The 15,345-nt window shown below is 36.6% G+C and overlaps 2 protein-coding genes across 4 annotated transcripts; one reads left to right on the plus strand and one right to left on the minus strand.

Moving 5' to 3' along the window:
• The first annotated feature begins 5,858 nt into the window (after positions 1–5,858).
• Positions 5,859–10,686, plus strand: LOC111778954 (protein STRUBBELIG-RECEPTOR FAMILY 6). 2 transcript variants are annotated; one of them, XM_023658966.2, is made up of 16 exons: positions 5,859–6,150; positions 6,432–6,564; positions 6,658–6,729; positions 6,813–6,878; positions 7,174–7,245; positions 7,327–7,398; positions 7,783–7,854; positions 7,941–8,006; positions 8,094–8,156; positions 8,239–8,543; positions 8,690–8,970; positions 9,062–9,333; positions 9,554–9,686; positions 9,761–9,897; positions 10,014–10,170; positions 10,283–10,686. In XM_023658966.2, exons 1-16 carry the CDS (start codon positions 5,958–5,960, stop codon positions 10,436–10,438), a joined length of 2,250 nt encoding a protein of 749 aa, XP_023514734.2. In that variant the 5' UTR covers positions 5,859–5,957; the 3' UTR covers positions 10,439–10,686. The 2 variants fall into 2 exon arrangements, with proteins under 2 accessions (XP_023514734.2, XP_086975380.1); XM_087119254.1 differs by lacking the exon at positions 5,859–6,150 and having other exon boundaries at positions 6,501–6,564; positions 6,658–6,734.
• Positions 10,687–11,654: 968 nt separating this feature from the next.
• On the minus strand, positions 11,655–14,622 carry LOC111778134 (uncharacterized). 2 transcript variants are annotated; one of them, XM_023657799.2, is made up of 8 exons: positions 14,211–14,622; positions 14,042–14,106; positions 13,858–13,956; positions 13,646–13,693; positions 13,275–13,344; positions 13,030–13,101; positions 12,755–12,865; positions 11,655–12,349 (listed from the first exon to the last, which is right to left on the minus strand). In XM_023657799.2, the coding sequence occupies exons 1-8, from the start codon at positions 14,430–14,432 to the stop codon at positions 12,209–12,211; spliced, it is 828 nt and encodes a 275-aa protein (XP_023513567.2). In that variant the 5' UTR covers positions 14,433–14,622; the 3' UTR covers positions 11,655–12,208. The 2 variants fall into 2 exon arrangements, with proteins under 2 accessions (XP_023513567.2, XP_086975062.1); XM_087118936.1 differs by lacking the exon at positions 13,646–13,693.
• Positions 14,623–15,345: the final 723 nt, after the last annotated feature.

Below are 15,345 nucleotides of genomic sequence, written 5' to 3' on the forward strand. Positions count from 1 at the left end.
GAGGGGGAAGCTCCCCGTACAATTTTGAAGCCGAGTCTTTCCAACAATAGGACTTAGGGAGTCTTATTTATTTTTGAAAATATAATGGACGTGATATACACTAGCACGTTAATATAAAACATGATTTTAAATAAGGTTTTAGTTGGGTTATGAAATTGATGACTGGAAAAATTCGAACAACCTAATTCAAATCAAACAAACAGTGTGAAATTGGGTTATGAAATTATTTGGGTTGGATTGAGTTGAAATAAATGAAAATTTTATGGATTTAATAGAGGGATGGATTATTGAAGTTTTTAAAATATATATTTTTACTATTTATTTTATTTTATTTAGTTTTATAATTACTTTTTATTATTTATTATCTAAATTCGAACAATTGGGTTTGGGTTTAGGATATTATGGACCGAGGCCCAACATTACAAACTCAAGCCCGGCCCATGAGTATTACAACCGAAGTCGGTGGCCTTTTCCTCCAGGTTCCGAATGGCGCCATTACGAGAGTCGAAGAGGATGGCGGGAATTGGAAGAGAGTTTGAGAGGCGATATTTGGCGAACGGTTCTTTTCTCCTGCCGGGAGGGAAATCCGGATTCTTACATTGTCATCGGAATTGTTTTTCTGTTTGGAGATTGCTGATAGAAGAGCGAATGGTTTATCCTTACTGCTTTTCAGCATGTCGCCTTGTTGCTGTCGGTCTTTTCGCGAGAGGTACGTCATTGAAATTGCATTTCCGTTTGATGCTAGTGTTTATAATTCGTTTAAATGTAAGTTTTGAATATAGATTGTGATGCTGTTATATTGCGATTGGCGATCGGTTGCCTGAAAGTCAATTGATGGTTCACTGTGAACTCGTACTTGCTTCTTCTTAGTTTGAAACTCATAGGTTGCTAACGTTACGAAAATCGCGCTAGTAAGTTGCTTTTCTAATTTAATTGGAAACATATTTGAACTAGTTTATCGATACAAGAACTGAATAGGCATGTTTTGAAGTGGAAACTAGGTGTATGAGATCACAACCTGAAAGAGGAATGTACTAATGTATTATAGATGCTAAAATCTTTACCAAGGTAGTTTTTGCTACTTGTGAAGTCTTAAATAAACCTAGATTCGGTGTACTCGTCTCTGTTGTCTCCAAGCTCGTGGTCAAATACATTTTGTTAAAGATGCTTCCCTTCTCGATTCTGCTCTACGCCTACTCATGATCTACTTTTCCAATAGAACTAGCGAACTTGGATTTGCAGCACGTTCTGTCGCATTTTCTCAAAAACCTTTAAAAAACTGGCCAGTTTTGTATTGTCGTACAGTTTGCTTTTTATAAAATTTTCTGTTGTCTCGCCAACATATTTCTTTATGCCCTTGTTTGTTGTTTGAACTTAGCTTACTATCATTGCTGCTATTTCAAGTGTTTTAAGGTCTGTTTATGTGCTCCTAAAGTTGACGTGCAAGTATAATTTCCCTCCTTTCGCGATTCTGATAATCACAATAGTTTTCTCATTAAATGATTAAATAAACCATCACGGGCAAGGCAAGAACATGAGAACTGGCTTCCAATTAGAGTGACTACATTCCAAAAACAAAAGTGGCCCTAAGATTCCCTCTTAACCGTTGGCGTGAGAAAATTCCCTGGGAATGTCTACTTGCCCCTGTATGCTTTAACCCACTAGGAACCATTGCAATTTCTGAAGCTCAGTTAAATATTCTATGAAGCTCTTTACCGTGCTTCTGTGATTGCTCCGTTGGTAAGCTGTGTTGGATGATGGAAGTCCCACATCGGCTAATTTAGGGAATGATTATGGGTTTATAAACAAAGAATACTCTCTCCATTGGTATGAGGCCTTTTGGGGAAGCCCAAAGCAAAGCCATGAGAGCTTATGCTCAAAGTGGACAATATCATTCTATTGTGGAGAGTCGTGTTCGTCTAACAAACTGCATGCGTGTGTGATATCCAGAATGTCGAGAGCTGAAAATATAGTTACTGGGAATCGGTTTTTCATATCACCTATTGGTTGCATGCTTATTTGGCGTGTCAACAAGCTACTCAGCAACCAGTACTCAACCCTCCTACGAGACTGTTATGATATTTGTTTCAGTAACGTATTTGTCCTTCTTAATTGCTGTTTGTGCAATCATTTAGCTTGCTTTCCCCGCTAGTGGCATTGGCAGAGATGGGTCCATACTTCTTGATTATGCAGTTTCGTCTTTAAGTCATTTATACATCTGAAAATCATTAAATTTGAAGTAGCATCTAACTTGAGTGATGCTTAGAAGTTAAAGTTAACTGGCAGTGAGCAGAGGGCAGGTTCATTGTCTTCCCCTTATCATCATTGGTGTGGTCTAGATAGCTATGAGAGGGAGAAACTTCCTGCTTCATATTCCTAAGTTCTATGTATCCTTCTAATTTTGGCTTGTAGAACTTGACAGTGACAGGGGGGAAGCGTCTACTTTGTTAGGTACGAGGCCAAGATTGGGCAGCTAACTGGAAACTGTCTCTCTCTTCCTTAATCTGATTTCTCTCTTTTTTTAAGGATAACTTCATTTTATTGAGAGTATGAAATGTACATGAGAGGCAAAGGATGCCACAAATTACATAAGACCGTCCCAGGTATCAATGAGAATTTTAAGGCTATTGCCACATAAATGAGGAGAAAATTTACACCAAGAGAAGCCAATATAAATCAACCGAAAACTTTCTGAATAGTAAAATCTCCATGGTCTCTACGGAAAACATGGGGCTGGGTAATTCAGTAAGATGCTGTTCACTTGATCAAACCTTTTTGTCCGATCTTTTATGGAATATTTCCATGTTTTTGTGATTGGCATTTATTGTTTAGGATTATTGGGAGTGAGCCCCACCTTAGTGGAAGATCATGGGTTTATTATAAGTGAGGAATACTATCTCCGTTGATAATGAGGCCTTTTGGGGAAGTCCAAAGCATAGCCACAAGAGCTTATACTCAAAGTGAATAATATCATACCATTGTGGAGATTCGTGATTCCTAACATTTATATGAAGATAACTTCTAGAACTAATTATTAAGCTGAATTGTAAACGCCAGTCATTAAACAACAACAATATTAATAATGACAAAGCTAGGCACCGTTGGTCACATGTAGGCGTATATCCCCATTTTCGAACTTTTGTAGTACATACTTATCAAGTGATCTTCTTTGATCACGGATATCACTCAGATTGTGGGACTCTCTCTCTCTCTCACTCTATTCTCTTTATTCTTTTGGAAAGCTTTTGTTTTGTAATTTGCGCTTGGAGATTCCAGAATAAGTTACATATCTTCTCCCAGTAGAAGAGAAATGGGAATCCCATGATTTGGGTATTTGGCTGTAAATATGGATGCCCGTGTCTAGTTCAAAGTCTGGGCTAAAGTTCTGACTTTTCACAGGAAACAGATTATAAAAACAGAGTCAAAAGATCGTGGTCACCAGAAAAACTCAAGCTGGCATTGACTCGGTTAAGGGAAAAGAAATCGTGCTCATCCTGCACCGTGACTCGCTCCCAAAGCGTCAAACTACAGAGGTATTTTTTCTAGAAACATTAAGAAGTAATATATTCTAGAAATATATGCATATATTTTTTTCCGACTCTATTATGGGAATTTCTTGTTGGATGATGAAAGTTCTTCATCGGCTAATTTAGGGAATGATCATGGATTTATAAACAAAAAATACTCTCTCCATTGGAATGAGACCTTTTGAGAAAGCCCAAAGCAAAGTCAAAGTGGACAATATCATACCATTATGGAGAGTTGTGTTTGTCTAACACTCTCATTCATTTTATTATAAGCATTTCGAGAGAAAGTCGAAAGCCATTTCTATTCATTCTTTCAGTTTTCTAACTGCTAAGTGAGGGTTAGGATTGTAGGCGCCAAGGAGGCAGTTGAATTACCGATTATAGTCCATCATTTAGTTTTTTTAGTTGAATCTTAAACAGGCCAAAATCCTGATTTGCTAACAAATTTTATGGACTGAAACAATATATCTATAATGGTTTTGTGAAAGGAAAAAAAAAAAAATCATCTTAAAAGGAGATCATATAACCTCATACTTGTTAAATCTATTTCTCGACAATTGCATACCGTTTAATTAGAGATTAATGTTTTTTTAAGAGTTTAAGTTCACTGCTAGAAGAAATTATCTTCTTTGTATTTTTTTTTTTTAAAATTTTTCTTCTAAACTTTTGAAACTAGTTTACTAAGAAGTTTATACTTTATTATAAATAATATTTCATCATTCTCTCCATCTCCAACTAACCTGGGATCTCATTTAAATTAGTTTATAATCTAAATCTACTCTATTTTTATAATCTATTTCATATTAACTTGTAATGTGTAATTATTTTACAAAAAATTAAAAAAAAATTAAAAAAAAATCTCTAAAGTTTCTAAAAATCTCTGAATTAGTTGTAGTAAAAAGAAACTAGTGTCAGCATACAAGTTGACGTGACGTAAACCCTAGATTCCTTTAATTTGACTTATTGACCCATAGAAACAAATTGAGTGAAGTGAATTGAAAGGAAACGGCACTGATCAAGCAATAGAAATTTCCTAAGAATATGTTTGTTGTTTCTTTTTTCTGCCCAGTTATGATAATATTTTGACTTTTTATTTAATTCCTAAACTTTTAGAAATATGATACTTAAAAGACTCTTAGCTATTAAAATTCTATAGATTGTGAGAATATGTATGTATGTACATATAAGAATCACACTCTCCAAGATGGTATGATATTGTCCACTTTAAGTATAAGCTCTCTTGTCTTTGCTTTAGGCTTCTCTAAAAGGCTTCAACCAATAGAGATAGAATTTCTCATTCATAAATTTATGATCTTCCACATTGGACTCACTCTTCCGTCATCTTCAATGAGAGGTTCAATTTAATGAAAATTTCAATAGAAATTAGGATATTAAGAATTCAATGTCACATTTATAAAATTAATTACAAGTGTTAGATGATGAAAGTCTCACATGGCCTGATTTAGGGAATGATCATAGGTTTATAATTAATTAATACTCTCTCTAAAGCCTTTTGGGAAAGCTCAAAGCAAAACTATGAGAACTTATGCTCAAAGTGGACAATATCATACCATTATGGAGAGTCGTGTTCATCTAATAACACTGATTAATAAAAAATTTAGAAAAAAAATTATGAAGATAAAGAATATATTTAAGCAAAGTTTGTTGATGCTTTGGCGTTGCGAAATGGTATATGAGCTTCTTTGCCTTCCTTCCACTTTCATCCAAGTCATGTTCTAACAAACAATGAAAGAAACATCTATCACGCTTCACACAACACCAAACCCAACATTACTTACTAATGGGTTTCACACAATGACATCTTGCTTACCAATTCTGCTAACTTCTATAAATTAAAAAATACATATACACACATTTAATAAAAATGAAAAATAAAAAGTAATATTTGAAAATTAATTTTTAGAATTTGACTATGAATTAAAGTATTTTCTTAAAAAAAAAAAACGATATATATGGTAGAAAAAATAGGAAACCAGCTAATTTTTTTAAAAGTTAAAAACTAGAAATTTAATGCTTAATATTGAAGTTAAAATATTTTAAAAGACATTTTAAACTAAAAAAAAAAAAAAAAAAAAAAAAAAAAAAAAAAAAAATCGATATGATAGAGACCGTTTCTCACTTTATTTTCTTAAAAGGTTAGCTTCCATTCAATCTACGACTCCTGCAATGAGTCTAGATCAGTGGCACCTACCAGGGCTACTTTTGTCTTTTCACTAACTCTATATATAAACAAATTTAATTGCGTGCACAGTTTTTTTGGTTTCCATTTTTTTAATATATATATATATATCAATAAACTAAAATAAAACTGTGCTCTTTCTGTGGCTTTTGATTCTTCCTGAATTGTCGTGCCTGCCAGCTTCACTTGAGCGTGGCCGTAGAGAGTTCAAAATTAGATAACCTTTTTCCATGGGGGAAAACTGGGTGATTGATTTGAGGCGCTCATATGATTCCTGTTCTGTGCAGAGAGGGAGGACGATGGGTTTAGGGAGTAGAGAGAAGACAATGAATTGGAGGTGGATGGAGATGGTTTCTCTCATCGTTCTTTGCATTCTGGGGTTGAAGCTTACCTCCATTGAAGCTGCCACAGATCCATCAGATGGTTAGCTGCTTCTTCCTTTTCACTTTTGCCCCTTTGTTTCTACTCTTATTTTCTTTGCGTTTTTTCTTTACTTCCGCATGATTAGATTCTCGCAATAGCTGTTTATTTTTTGCAGTACATTCTTCTGATGTGAAGATTTTTGTAGTTCTTTGGAAAGAAATTGGTTGTTTTTGACGGTGTAATAGATTTGTGAGACTTTTTAGCGATGTGGATATTTGATTACTGATTGCAATCGTTACTCGCACTGCTCGAGTGTAGAATTTAATGATTTTGTTGTACAGCCTCTGCTTTAAGAGTTTTGTATACCAGCTTGAACTCGCCCCCTCAGTTAACCCAGTGGAATGCTAATGGCGATGATCCATGTGGACAATCATGGAAAGGGATTACTTGCTCTGGCACACGGGTTACAGAAATGTAATTTTGCCAACCCTAATTTATTATGCTGTTCATGTTCCCCATTCAATACGATGTCTGCTCTGATGAATGGTTGCATTTTGATTTTGTTAGAAACTTGTCTGGCCTCGCTCTCAGTGGATCGATGGGATACCAACTCGCAAGTTTGACATCGTTAACCAACCTGTAAGGTCAATAACCTTGTTGTGGACTTCAAATGGTTTCTTCTCTGTGTGTTTATTGATGTGGTTAATTCTATGATGCTGCAGAGATATGAGCAATAACAATATTGGAGGCAATATAGTCTACCAACTTCCACCATTCCTGCAGAGACTGTATGATTCATATGCAACTTCTCTTCTGGGACTTTGTTTTTGTTCTTGCTATGTTTTACTTACTAGGAAATAAGCCTAACCCTGTGTTCCGAAGGTCCGAAACTATGTACATAAGATAGAGATTGTGTATGGCCACGAAAGAAAGTTAATAATTAAGGACAGACAGGTTTTTCAACCAAAAGAATACAGAAACAAATTTGTCTGATGAAATGATCTCCCATAGGCTTAAGCTTGTGAATTGTTCGAATGGCTTGTAGCATTTGTGTTTGATGACTACAACTTCTTCTATCTGCAGAAATCTTGCTCAAAACAGCTTCACTGAAGGCATCCCTTATTCCATTTCACAGATGACAACTCTTCGATACCTGTAAGCAGTTTTTCATGGTATGTTTGCTTTACAGAGAATTTAGCTTTTATTGATGCTTTCCCTTATTTGTTGAAATTGTAGAAATCTCAGTCATAATCAGCTTCAGAATCCATTGATTGATATGTATGGGCAGCTTACTTCCCTATCCACATTGTAAGATATCGTCCCCTACTTATTCTATACGGATTATGAGGATCGAACGGCTGCTGAATTGAGCCGACCAAATAATTTTCAGCCGAGACTATTTTAAATACTCTCCATTCAACTCCTGTTTACTTGTCTTATATTGACATTTTATACTTGGTGGGCCAAACAGTTTTGAAACTTTTCTTTCACCCTGCTAAATTCTATGCCCATTTTATTTAATGACATTTCATCTATAGTTGGACAAATTGAAAATGAGAAATTTACAATAATGTCCATCACGAATTGTCTTCTCACTTGCTGAAAAATATTTTTCGAGACAAAGCATGAAAATGTTCGAATTTATTGTAGCCCACCTGGTGACTATCCATTCAAATTTCGTATTTGAATCAGGGATCTGTCTTTCAATGCTATGTCAGGCGAACTGCCTCAGAGTTTTAGCTCGCTTTCGAGCATCAGCACTATGTAAGTCTTCACCGAATTAGTTCCGATGGTACTCACACCTTAATTAGTATTGTTCTTTTTTCTAATTCCATTGGTTTAACTTTTAGGAATTTGCAAAACAATCAGTTCACTGGCACAATTAACGTCCTTGCAAATCTTCCTCTTGATAACCTGTGAGTTTAAAGCATTTTAAGTTAACATGGAAGAGATGCATCTTCCCCCCCCCCTCTTATTGAATGTATCGGTTTTTAATTTGTAAGGAACGTTGAAAACAACCGTTTCTCTGGCTGGATCCCTGAGCAACTGAAAAGCATCAATCTTCAGTGAGTATATCTAACATTATCATTGTCTGGTATATATACATATTACTCCATAAGACTTCTATATGATTGATGATTTTATCAGGACAAATGGCAACTCCTGGAACTCAGGTCCTGCACCCCCTCCTCCTCCTGGTACACCTCCGGCAACTAGAAGGAACCGAAATCACGATTCTGGTGGCAATAGTCCATCAAATGGTGGTTCTGGTGAAGGTCAGAAATCAGGAATTAGTGGTGGTGCCATTGCAGGAATTATCATCTCTGTGCTCGTCGTTGGAGCTGTAGTAGCATTCTTCATTGTTAGGAAGAGATCCAGGAGATCATCATCTGCAGACATTGAAAAGCTCGACAATCAACCCCCGCAACCTCGTCAAATGACTCCAGCACAAGGTCATCTTATACACTATTTTTCATATTCTCATCTCAGAATTTGATGTTATTTGTTGCCTGTTTTCGTATGATCGCGTAAAGTTGGGATTTTATGCATTAAGACGTACGTTTAACATTAACCAATCCTTTGAAACATTGAAATGCAGAAATAAAGTCCGAAGAAACTTCCTCCACATTTTATCCAACATCATTTGATACTTCTGCTGCAATTAATCTCAAACCCCCTCCTAGTGATCGTCATAAATCACTTGATGAAGACGACTTTGCTAAAAGAGCTGTTGTCAAGAAGGCTAGTGCAGCTCCTATTAATGTAAAGTCATATTCGATAGCAGACCTGCAATTGGCTACTGGTAGCTTCAATTTTGAAAATCTTCTTGGTGAGGGATCGTTTGGACGTGTTTATCGGGCTGAGTTTGATGACGGGAAGGTTACTTCCTAACTCAATTCTTCATATCAGACTAAGTAGAGAAAAATATAATATCTACTCATCCTAGTTTTCGTAATGTTTTGCAATGCAGATTCTTGCCGTGAAAAAAATCAATTCGGCTGTACTACCTGGGGATTTATCTGAAGATTTCACCGACATTGTTTCGAAAGTCTCTGAGTTACACCATCCCAATATAACCGAGCTCGTGGGTTATTGCTCTGAGCATGGGCAGCATTTGCTTGTGTATGAGTTCCATAAAAATGGCTCGCTTTATGATTTCTTGCATCATTCAGACGAATACAACCAGCCACTGATATGGAATAGTCGTGTTAAGATTGCTTTGGGAACAGCCCGTGCACTAGAGTACGTTGACTCCGAGCCTTGTTAAATTGACTCTTTAATTATACTAGGTTGCCAATTTTATCGTTTTAATTTGATTTCTATTTACTAAGCAAGTTCTAGATTCCGGATGAGTAATTCCGTTCGAGCATGGACCTCTGAAGTATAGGTCTAGTGGGAAAATAGTTGACGATGTTTCTCATTTGTTCGATAGAATGACAGTACTTATCGAGAAACTTTTCAGGTATCTTCATGAAGTTTGCTCCCCATCAATTGTTCATAGAAACATCAAGTCTGCTAACATACTGCTGGATGCGGAACTCAGCCCCCACGTCTCTGATTCTGGACTGGAAAGCTTTGTACCAAATGCAGATCAGGTCAAATCTTGAACTTGATGAATCTTTCTTTTAGATACTGTAACAGTGATCAACTCATATCTTATAACGTGCAGGCACTGGATCACAATGCAAGTTCAGGATACACTGCCCCCGAGGTCACGATGTCTGGCCTTTATACGCTGAAAAGCGATGTCTACAGCTTTGGAGTAGTCATGTTGGAACTGTTGACTGGGCGCAAACCATTCGACAGGTGAATTTGTAATGCACTTCAAAAAATATGTTTGGTCTTGGGAGTTAGTCGACTTGCCATTTGTCTTCCTTCATCTTCTTATCATACACTTCCATTTCGATTTTGTTGTCATTCAGTTCAAGACCAAGGACCGAGCAATCCTTGGTTCGATGGGCTACACCCCAGCTTCATGACATTGATGCGTTGACCAAGATGGTGGATCCAGAACTCCAAGGACTATATCCAGTTAAATCTCTCTCCCGATTTGCAGATGTGATTGCACTTTGCGTCCAGGTAATAACATATTTCTGTGATAAAGACTCGATTTCGTTTCAAATAATAACTCGTACTAATCTTGTGTTAAAGTTCTGGATGATTAAAAGACCCTTTGTCTATCTTACGACAGACCGAACCAGAGTTCAGACCTCCAATGTCGGAAGTGGTGGAAGCATTGGTTCGACTTGTCCAGCGAGCTAACATGAGTAAGAGAACATATGGAAATGATAACGCAGCAGCGTCTCCCAGAGGAGGGGGGGACATGGGTGGGGAGGATACACCATAAACAACACTTCTTTATACAGAAAAAGTTGGGAGATTGTATTAGGAAAGGAGGGGTGGGGGGGTAAAACAGGAATTGCAAATGGCGATAATAATGTTGTCTGTTAATATTACAAAGAGAAGGATGATGTTGTTAGGTATAGAATTTTGATAGAAAATAGGATTAGAAATTGGTGGAGATTTATTCAGTTTGTTGGTACACTTTGCTGTTAACTTCAATTATTTTGTCTCCTATTTATTATTGTTCACAAAGCTTGTTGTCTAATTCAAATCTTACGGTTCCTCATATTCTTCATATTTCTTCTTGTCTTTGTTTTGTCATATTTGGTAGCCTCCAATACAATTTCTCAAGCGTTTTGTTTATAAATTTTCTACTGTTTCTATTCAAAAAAGAAAAAAAAGAAAAAACCAATTTTAATTCTTTTGTGAAATACTACAAATCATTTTCTAACCCTTCATTCGAAATTCCTATTCTACTATTCTTAGCATAAATGGATTCCTATTCTATTATTCTTAGCATAAATGGAATCAAATAGACTAATTTTGGTGTTTCCTATTCTATTATTCTTATTAGCATAAATGGAATTAAATAGACTAATTTGGGTGTTCGCTGGAGTTCCTTTTAAATTAACAAAATTAGAAAGATGGTGAATATGGCAAAAATGTTAACAGGAAAGTAACAAAGCAAAGCTTCTTTTTCTCATAAACAAAAATAGGAAAGGATGATGATTAACATAAAAATAGCTAATTGGAAAATTAGTTAATGGAATTAGGATGGAACACTTGTTTGCTTTTCTATATTTCAATAAACAAAAGGCATTGATTTTTGGTTCCCTGTTTTTAAAAATAGAAATTGAACACACCATTCTTTTTGTTAAAGTTAAAAAGGGGAACACGGGAAATTTGGAGAAATGGAAAAGCAGAAGATGAGTTTTAAGTAAAAGAAAGTATAGAAAGGAAAGTTAAGGAAAATAGAAAGCTACTTTTGAAAAATACGAATATAATAGAGAATAGATGATGTTCAAGTAAACATTAAACATTTGAGATTGAGAGGGTACAAAAAAATTGTATTTTTGGAAATCAATCAGGACCAACTCTATTTTTCAAGAAACCAAAAAGTATAAAAACAGAAAACAAAATTGTTGAATCATTTAGAATATGTAGTGTGTGGTGAGAGGTAAAATGAGTGAAAGAAAAGGGAGGTCGGGGGACAAGCAGGCTTCATAGTAACCTCAACATTTGTTTTCCCTAAAATATAAATGTTAGATCAAAATAGTCTGTTTAACATTTCGAATCAGATGAACTAAATAAGATATGGCGCAAAGATGAGAGCTAAGATTAACCAAAAAAGAAAAAAGCTACTAACCAGTGTGGGATCTGGTGCCAACCACATTTGATTTGCATAAAGAAGAGAACACGAACTTGTGTTGTTCGTTCGTTCGTTTGTTCGAATTTCTTACTAAGACGGATCTGATTCTTTGTTCCTGGGGATGGATAAGATGACACTAGCCCCAACACATTAAAGGCCACCAAACTGGGGAATCAGGCTGTGCACTCCCTCCCTCCCTCCTTTTATAATGGAAGAACAATGTAAATTCTAAGACGCATAACATACCACTAGTCCAAGCATATGTTGGCTCAGGTTATTTCATCTTTCATGATTTTCTTCCATAAATCAATCTCTCATCCCATGAATATCAATCAAAGACCATCTCCTTTGTTTTAATGTTGCACCTTCCTTTCCCCCTTCTGAAAATGGATGGGGTCTCGCTCATCACATTTTATCCTTGTACTTCAAAACATTATTCATGTTTAAATCAAAGATCTTGCAGATATCTTTAATTGTAGTAGTTATATCACCAGATCCCTCCATCTGGCTCAGAAACTTGTCGAGTTCCTTTGATGGCTGCAGATCCTAGACACCATTAACATAATCCAAGTAAGAGAGACTGCAGTTTTATGCTATGCATAGTCTATTGAAAGCAGAAATACAAGGATTGAACTGAAAAGAAAAATAGGCATCGACCAATATTTAAACATGGGGCGATACGCAAATGAGGGAAAGAGTATCTAACTCCACTCAGAGTGATAGTCAATCTTTTCCTTCATAAAGTTACAGCTCGGGATGACCAAGATGCAAAATGAATTATCCATTTCATTACCGAAGCACTATCTATGCAATAGGCACACCACTGATCGGTAAAAAGATATGTTATATGGAAAATTATCGGGTTACCAAAAATATCTTTTTCCAATTCCAATCAAGAATATAGGTGTAGATCTACTAATACCTGAAAACATAAAAATACTTTATACTTACCAAGGTTGAACCTGGATGTTGTTGGACTGTGTTCACAGTTTTGGTACCATCAGTGGATGAGTTGCACGAATAAGATCTATCAGAGACCAACTGAAGAAGTATTTCACTTCCCTAAAAGCGTGTATATTTGCATACATTTAGAAGAAGAAAAAAAAGGAGCAGAAACATTAGATACATATAAAACTCTTCAACTAATTATAAAACCCCAGGGTCAAGTAACAACTACTAAAAAAATGATATCCAAAAGCCACTGACAAAATCCAGTATAGAAGTACCTTTAGGGCTCGCCAATGAGAATATGTGCGAAACAAAACCCAAAAGAATGGAATATTTGGCAGAGGCAAAATCTACGTAAGACAAACCAGGATAGAAGTCAAGAGAAGACATATAAATGTACTTATTAAGTAAAAAGGAACTTGAAATGTTGCAGTACATGTTGTGTCAAAAGCATAACATCAACATGGTACAAACAATGCAAGAAAAAAGTAAGGCTGATATTCAAAAATAGACACAAACATACAGTGAATGCACTTGCTAATGGAAGCAACGAAACTGAACCATAGAAGTGTTTCTTGTGGATGGCAGTTCCCCTGGTCATGAGATACAGAAAGTTCACATCAATAAGGGGCATAGTTCAAACTTTTGCAACAAGAAAAGCTTCCTGGAAACAAAAAGGACTTGAGATGATATAAGCTTTCTATCATGGAACCACAGAGTAGTAGTATTGGACGCTGAGCTGATAAGGTCCTATTAGGACTGTGATTCACGACTTGAAAGAATAATAATCGTGGATTCTAAGTGTAATGTTGAACATTGCTTCAAAGAAAAAAGAATAAAATGAGAGAATCGCTAGTTAGCTTAAATTCGGCAGATGGAAAAGGGAAAATGCACCTGAGGGCAATATGCCTTAACCTCCTACGAACGAGCCGTGGATTCAAACTGTAATGTCGCAAGAAATCAGTGAAATAACATAACAAATTGTAATATGGTAAGGGAAAAAAAAAAAGCCCTACTAGGTTTGGATTCAAGTAGCCAAAGAAGAAGAAGCAGGCGGAATTGTTATATCGACTATTTTAAAAATAACAAAGCGAAAGAGATGAAACCTGGATGGATATGCTATTTCAACGCTCGTAACATCTTTAGTTATTGACTTCAAGAATATCTCAGACGGCTTAACTCGAGATAAGAGCTTCAATCCGATCCTACGGGAAGAAAATCAAGAGCGTATTAGTTTATTTCACTAGAAATGTGCCATAAACGAATAAAATCGCATTTGCGAGACTTCACCCGTGAAGTTTATTCTTAAACGAGCCATCAGGAGCCTTCTCCAGAGCAGTCCAAGCCTTATTCATCTGATAAACGGAACGTCATTGTCAACGCCATGTTCGACAGGATCAAAACAAATACCAGAAGAAAAAAAACAAAAGAAGACGAAACTGAAAAGAGCATGAAGGACCTTGAAAGAGATAAAATCGGTAACGATTTCCGCATTGCTACTACTGGTACTGCTGGAGAGAGCGTCGGATTTGGAGGAAGAAGGCGAGGATATTTTGGTCCAGAGATCTTTCAAAGTGGAAGGAGCCTGAGTAGAAGCAGAATCCGAGGCGGCAGGGTCGACGGATCTGCTGAAGCACCAATTTCTTCCTCTGATTGGAAACACCACCAATCTGGCTCTCATCGTCACAAAATTCCAATGGAGAAAATGCTTGGTTCGCACACGAATTCCCTCTCTCACATAAACCCTAATCCCTGAGTAAATTCGAAAGAAACCTGATTACTCTGATCCGAATGAGGAAACTATCGAGAGAACTGAACGAAATGAAACTTGAACGTGCTGTTGCGAGAATTGCAAAAACGCAGATGATGAAAAATTCGGCCGGATCAGTTTTATTATTATAAATCAAATGTTGAATTCCTAATTTGCCCTTCAATTTTCATCCTCTTTCCACTTTTACCCTCCAAAAATTTCAATTTTTTGTTTCTACGGGCGTGGAAAGTTAATAAGTTGACGTGGCAAGTGGTGAGTTTTGAGATAGTTGAGTTGGGTTGAATTTTGAAATCGAAATTTAGAAAGTCAACCATCTTTCCCCTAACCTAGCCTCCTCCGTCCCTCGGGACCAATAAGTGGTAGTATAGGAACATTCACCTATTGTCCATCGACTACGCCTTTCGGCTAGATCTTAGGCCCTGACTCACCCTTCGTGGACGAACCTTGCAGAGGAACCCTTAGGTTTTCGGGGCATTGGATTCTCACCAATGTTTGCGTTACTTAAGCCGACATTCTCGCTTCCACTTCGTCCACTACTGCTCGCGTGGGTGCTTCCCTCTAAGGTGGAATGCTCCCCTACTGATGTATTTTTACATCCCATAGCTTCGGCAGATCGCTTAGCCCCGTTCAGTACTTGGGGTGCTGAGCTGCATTAAGTTATGAAGTCGAAGTCTAACTGATCAGTGTTTTTGGTGCTCAGTATCATAGTTATGCTTGTCAAAGGCGTGTTGCCTGTGGGGGCATGTCAAATGTCGTGGTCATGCTTATACAAAACGTGTTGTCCGTAGCTGCATGTCCATTCCAAACCCATTTTAATGACTTT

This window comes from Cucurbita pepo, chromosome 17 (assembly GCF_057944985.1).
Source record: "Cucurbita pepo subsp. pepo isolate OVF chromosome 17, ASM5794498v1, whole genome shotgun sequence".
Taxonomy (NCBI): Eukaryota; Viridiplantae; Streptophyta; class Magnoliopsida; order Cucurbitales; family Cucurbitaceae; genus Cucurbita; species Cucurbita pepo.

Coding starts and splice junctions, on each gene's coding strand:
- LOC111778134 (XM_023657799.2), bottom strand. CDS start 14,432: ATGAGAGCCAGATTGGTGGTGTTTCCAATCAGAGGAAGAAATTGGTGC. Junction 13,102..13,274: donor CATTAGCAAGTGCATTCACT/GTATGTTTGTGT, acceptor TGTCTTACGTAG/ATTTTGCCTCTGCCAAATAT. Junction 12,866..13,029: donor CTCATTGGCGAGCCCTAAAG/GTACTTCTATAC, acceptor ACACGCTTTTAG/GGAAGTGAAATACTTCTTCA.
- LOC111778954 (XM_023658966.2), top strand. CDS start 5,958: ATGGGGGAAAACTGGGTGATTGATTTGAGGCGCTCATATGATTCCTGT. Junction 6,730..6,812: donor TTGACATCGTTAACCAACCT/GTAAGGTCAATA, acceptor ATGATGCTGCAG/AGATATGAGCAATAACAATA. Junction 9,687..9,760: donor TTGTACCAAATGCAGATCAG/GTCAAATCTTGA, acceptor TATAACGTGCAG/GCACTGGATCACAATGCAAG.